The sequence below is a fragment of the Tupaia chinensis genome, unplaced genomic scaffold, assembly GCF_000334495.1.
Source record: "Tupaia chinensis unplaced genomic scaffold, TupChi_1.0 Scaffold000469_1, whole genome shotgun sequence".
NCBI lineage: Eukaryota > Metazoa > Chordata > Mammalia > Scandentia > Tupaiidae > Tupaia > Tupaia belangeri.
Genome location: NW_006159978.1, coordinates 514,805 through 525,185, shown reverse-complemented (window position 1 = coordinate 525,185; position 10,381 = coordinate 514,805). Strand labels below are relative to the sequence as shown.

The 10,381-nt window shown below is 38.4% G+C and overlaps 1 protein-coding gene across 2 annotated transcripts in view; it reads left to right on the top strand.

The window, feature by feature from the left end:
• Positions 1-10,381, top strand: part of TRIP11 (thyroid hormone receptor interactor 11) — a 95,094-nt gene that overhangs the window by 61,722 nt on the left and 22,991 nt on the right. For both annotated transcript variants that reach the window (XM_014590642.2, XM_006155804.2), the window contains exons 15-16: positions 2,431-2,534; positions 8,082-8,181. In XM_014590642.2, the coding sequence (XP_014446128.2) occupies positions 2,431-2,534; positions 8,082-8,181 (204 nt within the window). The remainder of the gene's footprint in view (positions 1-2,430; positions 2,535-8,081; positions 8,182-10,381) is intronic.

Here is a 10,381-nt window from a genome sequence, read left to right as displayed (position 1 = left end):
TTATGTATATTTTATGTGAATTTTATGTATATTTTACTGCAGTGATAAAACGAAGGGAAGTATCTAAGTATTTTGAAGCCTAACTTGGTTAAAGCAGTAAGATGTAGGGAAGTTTCTTCTTGTTGAAATGTCTATTGTAGATAAAAGCAGTTGGACTTTTTGCTCCTCTTTGCAGCCATCAAGCCAGTGTGCAGGTGGAGTCACTGCAGGAACAGCTGAATGTGGTCTCCAAGCAAAGGGATGAAACTGCGCTGCAGCTGTCTGTCTCTCAGGAACAAGTAAAGCAGTACGCTCTGTCACTAGCCAACCTGCAGATGGTGCTCGAGCATTTTCAGCAAGGTCAGTTGTATGTCTCTTTTTCACTGAAGGAAAATTGTAGGTCCAGGTCATTTCACTTTACTTGAGTGCTGTTTTAGATTAGAAATAGGGAAAGCTTTCAAGGACTGTAGAGGGGAAAAGGAAATAGCCATCAACAAGGTAATTTAGTCTTCTTGCACAATCAAGACTAGAGAACATAAACTGTATTTGGTAATTATTAAAATTTTGTTTTAAGGGGTCAGCAGGTGGCTGGTTGCTGGACTCTCATGTGACTGACTGTGGTTTGAGTCCTGGACCTGACAGATTTCTGTCTGTTGAGCACATGTTCCCTATAGCAAAATTTAAAATAATAATAATTTTAAAAAATTTCTTTTTAGAAAAATTTTCTTTTAGTATAATATTACCTGTTAAGGTGAGAGTTGTGAAAGTATGAGAATAACATAAAGACAGATACTTAAGCAATAAAGAGGGAACTATAAAGTAAGAGAGAATACACATAGAAAAATTGGTTAATTTTTGAGATACTGGCTGGAGGTTGAACTCACATCAGAGTGTTATTCATCTGCAATTACTGTCCTGTGAAATATTAACTTGTTCTTAGCTATTAATGTGTATTTTGAGGTAAATATATTTTCTAGTCCAAGAAGAAAATACATTTTTGGAGACAAAGTCAGAGTGACGAGAGCAGTTTTACCTTGAGAACCCAATATACTTGTTCATATTCTCCCTTCCATCCTCAGTCATTCACCCATCCGTTTGTTTTCTTATATATGCAGTAATCACTGACAATGAATTAAAGCTAGTTGGGGAGACGGTGAGGGGATTTTAGGGGAGATGATGGCCGTGAAGTAATGTGACTTTATAGTTTTTTATATATTACTGTTTTTTACAGGGTCATCAGGAAAGTCATGACACATTTTTGCATAGGAAAACACAGAAAAATACATCATGACTTTCCCAATGACTTAATAATTTTGCTATAGGGCACATGAACGTGCCAGAGACAAACAGAAAGAGAGAGGGAAAGTGAGAAATCACCCTCACGGGGGTATCTAGTGCCGCAGTCCCTTTTCCAGTCTCTTCTTGAGATTTTTGAGCACATGTGCGTACACACTGGCATGTTTTTCAAGCTGTCAGGTCTGGGACTGAAACCATGCAGTTGGCCATGTGGGAATCCAGCACCCTTAACCACCATGCTGCCTGCTGGCCTCCAGATCTTGAATTTTAAATAAAATAGTTCTCTGCGTTTATTTTACAGTATAAAGCAATTACTAGAGTAGGCGTGTATATGAAGTAGTATGCTGTTGAGACTGCAGAGAAAGCATTGCCAGAGAGGAAATAGTTGAGTGGAGTTATCATCTATAAAATAGACGAAATGGAGAAGGGTTAGGCAGAGGAGTCGGTAATCTCATCACTTCAGTTTCACTTAACGTTATCACTAAAACATATATGATTTTTTTTTTTTTAAATTTTTGTCATAGGCTATATGCTCTGGTTGGAGAAAGAGAGAGACAGACGGGGGGTGGGGGGGAGTAAGAAAGCACCCCCTGTACCTGGGTTGGGGTGATGGCTATACCACAGTCCCTTCTCTGTTTTCCACTTGGGATTTTGGGCATGCACCCATGTGTGCTTGACATAGTTTTTAAGCCACTGGGTCCAGGGCTTGAACCATACAGTTAGCCATGTGGGATTCAGCCACCTTAACCACCAAGCCTCAGGCTGGCTCCCTCTCTGTCTCTCTCTAAATATGTGGTGTGTGTGTGTGTGTGTGTGTGTGTGTACTATGTTGTTGGGAAACTCATGATGTATTTTTCAGTTTTTCTATGTAAAAATGCACCGTGAGTTTCCTGACAGCTGTCTATACATACATACACATGCCCACATATTATATGATTGAGATATATATATATCATATATATAATGTCTGTATATATCATATATGTATAAAATGTGTATATATGATATATAATGTGTATATATGATATACACATAATTTTTTTATTGAGACTTCTTTTTACTGTTTTTGTTAAATTATTAAAATTTTGAGTGACTTATACTTCTAGTTTTATCACATAATTACAAAATACTAATGTGACTTTCTTTTGTCTTTAGAGGAAAAAGCAATGTATTCTGCTGAACTAGAAAAGCAAAAACAGCTTATAGCTGAGTGGAAGAAAAAGGCAGAAAATCTGGAAGGAAAAGTGGTATCATTACAAGTGGGTCAAAATAGTTTTTTCTTATAAATTTTATCCTTTATAGAATAATTACTTATAAGAATCTTTGTCTTGGAAATAACCTTTTGAGCCATTCCTATAGTGATGTTATTTGAGTGGTTACTCTATATCCAGTCCTCAGCTGGGGTCTGACAGTGAACAGAATACTCAGATTGCTCTCAGATGACATACTGTTCAGAGTAGATATAGCAAACACGACATGATAGGATGATTTACATGTTTAGCACACACAAATGGAGAGCTCCGTGGGGGTAAAACCTAAAAAAAATCAGTCTACGATTTTAACTTCATGATTTTCTCTTTTCAACAAAGTATATTTGGCACTGTTTTTCACATGGATTAAAATAATGTATATTGTCCCATTACGTGTCGCCCCTTTTTTGTTAAAGGTTATTTCTTTCATGAGAGAGAGAGTGAGAAAGATGGAGACTCCTTACCAGTCTTGTGCCCTGATCCTCACTCTCCCACAAAGCCCTTCAGCCAGCCGGGATCACAGGAGCACCCTGGGCCCATCTGGTGGGTGCAAGTCAGCCCAGGGTCTGAACCCCAGACCTTATCCTGTGGCTTCGATACTGTGCAGCTATACCCTACCACCTGTACCACCACAACTTGGCCATATTCTTTTCTTTTATAGCATCATCCTTTAACATATTTTTCTTTTTAGTATTATGCTTTATGTCATACATATAAAAATTATGGATAAAGGTATAAATAAAATTAACTCTTATGAAGAGATGTGATACAAGAGAAAACTTGCTTTTTGCTTTAGGGAAAACTTGTCTAAGCATAAGTAGAATGGCAATAGCTAGTGGAAAATAAAATTAATTGTCTGATAGGGCCAGCAGGTAGTATGCTAGTCAAGACACTGGATCCCAGATTGTTAACTGCATAGTTCAAGTCCCAGACCTGGCGACCTGAAAAACACACTGGGCTGTGTGTGCACATGCGCCCAGAATCCTGAGAGGAGAATGAAAGAGAAGGGATTATGGTGTGGCTATCCCCCTTGGGGTGAATTCTCACTCGGCCTGTCTCTCTGTTTCTCTGTCTCTCCAGTGAGGGTACATGCCTTATGAGAAAAATCTAAAAAAAAAAAAAAAAAAAAGGCACAAAACAACAAACGATTCATTTATTCATTTGTCCTGTATTAGTAATGAATATGCTATTCAGGAACATTAATGTTCCAAGTAAGTAAAGATGTATTTCTTACAAAGTTTAAAAATTATCATTAAATATGAAGTGGTTGCAAAAAATTTTATATAATGTATATTAAATATAAGAAGAACAATGTAGGCCAGCCAGTGGCGTTTTGGTGTAAGGCATCTGGATCCCACAGGACCAACTATGTGATTTGAGTCCTGGCCCTGGTGGCTTGAGAAACATACCAAGCATGTGTGCCCAAAATTCCAAGAGGAGAATGGGGGAGGAGGTATTGTGGCCGTCCTTCCAGGAAGTACTTTCTCTCATCGCCCCACACCCCTTTACCCTTCTTTTGCGTGCTTCCTCCCTCTCCCTGTGAACACGCATGCCCTAGCCCTGTTTATAGTGTGTGTATATATATATTTTTAAGAATATATTTTATCCTACAGTTTTTAGTTGTCTCAGTGGGCCCACGGTATACAGTTGGTCAAACTGCTAGAAGTCCAGATCTTTTAAAATTAGATTTTTTAAAATTTAAAATGTAATAATGCATTTAGAAAAAGAACATAAGTAAATCGGAAACTAAGAAGGAATTAATAAAGGTAAAAGGTGACTGGCTGGCAGATGGTTTGATAGTTAAGGCACTGGACTCCTACGTGGCCGACTGCAGTTCAAGTCCTGGACCCAGAGGCTCACTTTCTCACTTTCCCTTGCTCTCTCAGTCTCTCTCTGGTCAAATTAAAAAGTGATAATAACAAATAAAATAAATAAATAAAGACATTTTTAAAAAGGTAAAAGGTGAAATTAATGAACTAAAAACCAAAAAAATTGCAAGAATAAGGAAGTCTAAATGCTGATTTTCTTTTTTTTTTTTTTTTTTTTTTTTTTGAGAGATTTCTGCCGTAGGGTTCATGCACTCACCAGAGAGAGAGAGAGAGAGGAAGCGAGAAATCATCCCCTAGAGGGGATAGTCACACAATTCCTTCTTCTCCATTCTCCTCTCAGGACTTTTGGGCAAGCACACACATGTGCCTGACATGAGTTTTAAGTCGCCAGGTCTGGAACCGTGGTCGACTACATGGGAGTCCAGTGACATATTTGTTAAGCCATCTGCTGGTCCCTAAGTGCTGATTTTCAAAAAAGTCATAATGCAGTTTCTAACTTTAGTTAACTTCATATGATTTCTCACTTTCTTTCTTTTTATCTCTCTCTCCCTGGTAAGCACATGGGCCCTATAGCAGAATAGATAAATTAATTCATTAAATGAAAAAACAGAGCGAGCTAGGGTATCACCGTGTTGCCCAGACCGGCGTCTAATTCCTGATTCTCCTGCCTCAGCCTCATGAGTACCTAGTACTATAGGCACACACTGCTATACCCAGCCTCAGTGGCAGATTTTTTTTAACCTTACATTATTCATATGAAAATATTTATATTTATAGTTTTATGGCCTTTTTTTTTTTTAAGGTTGTTATAGGGCATGTGTGCTTGCCAGAGAGAGATAGAAAATGAGAAGTCACTCAAATTACAGTCACTGTAACAAGCAAAATAACTCCCAAGTATTAGTCATGCTGCTATCCCTTCTCTTCCATTCTCCTCGCAGGATTGTGGGTACACATCTGGCATAACATTCAAGCTGCTGGGTCTGAGACTCATACCACACAAGGGACCACGTGGGATTCAGCCGCCTTAACTTTCACGTCACCTGCTGGCCCAATATCGTATAGTCTTTTTTTAGAGAGATTTTTGCTACAGGGCATGTGCACTCACTGGAGAGACTGGGAGAAAGAGAGACAGAAAGCCAGAAAGAGAGACAGAAAGCCAGAAAGAGAGACAGAAAGCAAGAAAGCGAGAAATCACTCCCAAGGGAGGATAGCCACACCACAATCCCTTCTCCTTCATTCTCTTCTTAGGATTTTGGGCATGCATACACAGGCACTCAGCATGAGTTTTAAGCTACCAGGTCTGGGACTTAAACCTCGGGCAACTACGTGCGAGTCAGTAACATAACCATTTCACCATTATTAGTTCCACTAATATTGTTTAGTCGTCTGGGACCACAGTGCATATCTGGTTCGTTGTTGACTAAAATTCTGTTATATAGCTCATGATTGTATACAGATACCCACACATGTGATTTATTACAAGGAACTGGCTACATGATTGTGGGGCTGGCTAAACAAGGATGAAATTCATAGGGCTGACAGTCAAGATGGGAAGACCACATCAAAGGCAGGCTGGAACTCACAGGCCTAGGCCAAACTATTGTCCACAGACAGGAAAGAAAAACAGCAAGCGAGATAGAACTCCACAGACGTAGGCAGAAGCTGCTGTTCATAGAAGGAATTTCTCCTGTTTTTTGAGGAAGCATAAGCTCTGCTTTTAAGGGCTGTTAGCTGTTCCATTCAGGCCCACCACATTATCCAGGATAATGTGTCTTTAAAATCTTTAAATTAATGACTTTGATTACATTTGTAAGACATCTTCATAGCAACATATAGATTATGTTTAATTGAATAACTGGGGACTGGCCTGCCTATGATGTCATGTCCAGAAAATTTTTACACTACTCAAAGATGGCAAAACTTGACCTGAAATTTACATAGGTGAATACCTTAGAATATACTATATATAACATGGTCTTTTTTTTTTCTTTTCTGTTTTTTTCAGTTATAATATGGTCTTATAAAGTGAAGTGAGAGTAACTGTCAAGAGGGACTTGCCTATTAGATATCAAAATGGAGCTACAAATCAGTATGAATGACATCAGCTATATTAGTTGGTCAGAAAGAATGTATTCCAAAATAATCCAGGATATATTTGAGGATTTAAGTCCTAAACTAGTCTTACTTTAATGAGAAAAAGGAGAGATTACTTAATAAATTATATTGATATAACTAGTTGTCCATATGGAAGAAAATAAATTGATTCCATTTTGTACCATGTAAACAAATTTTAGTTGTATTAAAGCAGGAATTCTCAACTAGGAGTGGTACTGAATTTTGGGGGTTAATTTGCTTATTACAGTGACTGTATGGCTTTTCTGGTATTTAGCAGGCCAGGAATGTCAAAAGTACTCCCATCAAGAAACTCTATATATTAAAGATTTATATATAAAAGGCAGAATATCTTGCAAGAAAATCTAGGAGGCTATATGTTTAGACTGGGGTCCTACATGTTTTAGTGTTTTACTGTATACAATTTAAAAATGTTTACATGGTAAAAATATTAGAGTTACACAAATGCCAGATCTGGTAAATAGTATTTGTGTGCCACGGATGACATAGTTTCCATATCTACTGTGCAGCACGGTCTTATAAAGTGATAAGATAAAGATAGTTCAATTGAAGCATGGATAGTATGTGCAAAGAGGTTTTTTTTTTGAGAGGTTTTTGCTATAGGGAGCATGCGCTTGCCAGACAGAGACAGAGAGACAGAAAGCGAGAAATCACCCCCTGGGGGGATGGCCACACCACAATCCCTTCTCCATTCTCCTCTCAGGATCTTGGGCACACATGCACAGGTGCCCAGCGTGAGTTTTAAGCCACCGGGTCCGGGATGCGAACCATGGTCTACTACGTGGGAGTCCAGTGACATAGCCATTACGCCAACTGCTGGTCCCTGTGCAAAGATGTTTTCACAGACGAGCAGATTCAGCTGTCCTGTAAACCTGAAGAAAAGTGCTCAGATTAACTAGTGGTCAGGGTAATAAAATTTAAAATAATAAAGTCATAGTGAAACATCATTTTATATCTATTAGACTTGCAAAAAAAGTTTTTTTATTTTTTTTTGAGAGGGTTTTGCTATAGGGTATGTGCGTCACCAGAGAAACAGAGAAAGACCGAGAGACAGAAAGTGAGACATCATCCCCCACCCCGGGGGGATGGCCATGCCGCAATCTCTTCTCATCCATTCTCTCAGGATCTTAGGCACACATGCACACACGCCTGGTGTGAGTTTAAGCCTCCAGGTCTGGGATTCAAATTGCGATCGACTACATGGGAGTCCAGTGACATAGCCATTATGCCAACTGCTGGTCTGGACTTGCAAAAATTTTAAAAGAGCAAAGAAGTCCTTGCAATATTTTTTTACCTTCTATATCTGTTTCTTTTCTTTTTTTTGTAGCTTTATTATTTTTTTTTAAACTGTCACAGTGTCATTTAGTAACATTCTCTCTTTTTTTTATTCAGTACCTCTAAAAGAAGGAGCATATTTGTGGAGGAGTATGGATTCTATATTTTTGATACTTGCTAGTTATCCGAACTTGTCCAAGGTCTCAGGCACAGCTTCATCAACTAATGTCTGAGGTTGAGAGTTGACTCCAAGATTTATCCCAGCCTAATAGTTTGTGAGTTTTTCCATACTACTTTCTAATGGACTTCCCTTCCTCAGGAACATTTGGATGAAGCAAATGCTGCACTGGACTCTGCATCAAGACTTACAGAACAGTTAGATCTAAAGGAAGAACAAATTGAAGAACTTAAAAAGCAAAGTAGGTTTTTCTTTCTTTTCCTCTCCCTCACTCCCATAGCATAGTGTTGTATTGAATGTTGTCGTCTACCACCCATTGGCACAACCGAGTGAGACCAGCTTTCCTGGTGTGTGACTCCATTTCCATCTCCTACGGCTAATTTGCTTCAGTCAGCCCTGACTTCCAGTTAGTTTTCTGGCTGTATTGACAATGCTGTGTGTTGGCTATAACCCTGTTCACCATCAAGGAGGTTTATTTGACTGATTCAACTTTTTATGGTTATGACTTCTCCCTGATCAGTTCATGTTCATCCTAGTAACTAAAGCTATCTGACCTAATAGGGCAGTATGATCAAATAAAATAGTGACTCTCGTGCAGTGATTAGCTATAGTATTAGGTATTTATGATGGTAGATGGTGCTCTATAGACTGGTACTCACTATGTACTTTTTGATGTATATATGAAATCCCATTAATCTTTTTATTCCTTAAAGTGAGTCCTGTCCTTAGGATAATCAATTGGGCCTCACATAATCAGGTGGTTCTTGTCCTTGGTTGAATCTAACAGCTGACAAAGATGGCATGTTAATCTCTGATTTGTAAAACCAGGTTAGGGTTGTAATTTAGTAGGTAATTCAAGGTTATAGGAAAGGTGATAATGGAGCCTAGAAATGCATCAGCTTAGGTGTCTCAGTCAGGCATAGCAGTAACAGGCATGTAATTAGGGAATTAAGACATACATGTGTCATAACATAAAATATAAATTAGAATAGACAAAAGAGACAATACAGCTGAGATACTGTCACACAACAGCCACAGTGACTTAGACACCAAGGAGGCAGTGTCCAAGGGCACTGGGCACCAAAGGACAAGCCAAAGTAAGTTGGTCTGAATCCAGTAGGAGATAGGAGATGGGAGATGTTTAGGAATATAAAAAGCAGTAAGTTGTAAGGTAGTTATGCTCAGAATAACTTGATTCTAAGGAAACTTATAGCCCATCTAAAAACTACCTACTTTGTAAGACATGGTCAGCCTAGGAACTCTAAACTTGTTCAAACTCCTAGCAGAATATTTTCAGATTTTCTTGATTTTACCTGATAAGGCTTAAGTGGCCTAGATCTCTATTCATGTAAAAAAAAAATACAGTTTATATTCATGTAAATGTATAGGAACTTTGGCCTCATTTTGTGGAAGTGGGCAGCAAGGAAACAGTTACATACTGAGTATCTATGGTGGTTTGATGTAACATATCCATATTGTTTAGCCTTCTCATTTACTATTCATTAGCAACTCTAAAGTAGGTGGTTTTAGTTTCATTTTATAGCTTAAAGAACCTGAGATTTGAACATTGATCTTTTCACACATGATCAAAGCTCATTATTTTTCTGCATTACTCTGTTCTTGTCAGGAAAGCGGTTATTTATAGTCTGACTTGTATTTTGTTCTGCATATCTCCCTCTCCTTGAAGATACGGCAGTGTCCTCTGTATTGTACACCATCTTTTGAAATGGTTGCCTTTATCAAGAGGCCAGTATTTATTGGGAAAACAATCCAGTTAGAATGAAGGCCATTGTAACTACGGCATTGTCTGGACACACTGGGCACCTAAAAGGGTGGCTAAAGAATCTTAGGGTTGGGCTAGGCTAATGGAGGCAAAGAGGAAGTATTCCAAAGCAACCTGTTGGTCTGTGAAAACTCAGTGCAATGTGTCCTGCTACTGTGTGATTGAAGGCCACATCCTCTTTTAGACACTATCTGAGTCATTTCTAGGAGGTGATAGTAAGATCAGTTTTATGGCTTTATGGTAGCAGATAAATATGGTCAGAGTCCTTGAAGTGCAGAATGCTCTTTCAGGCACTTGTTCAAACTCCTAGCAGAGTATTTTCAGATTTTCTTGATTGTACCTGATAGGGCTTAAGTGGCCTAGATTTCTATTCATGTAAAAAAAAATTACAATTTATATTCATGGTAAATGTATCAGAACTTTGGCCTCATTTTGTGAAGTCTGTATTAGCTACAGAAAAGCTCCAGCTAACTATGCTTGTAGAGTTGGTATTTGAAGGGCCGGCAAGAGGCCAGTGTTGCACAGACAGGAAGGGGGGAGTAAAGAGACAGTTGGTTCTGTTATGTCTTTAAGTCATTCTTGCCATTTACAGCTCTTTTTAACAATCTGTTTTCTTATATTACCTAAGTGCTTAATATCACTTTTATATCTCTAAGTA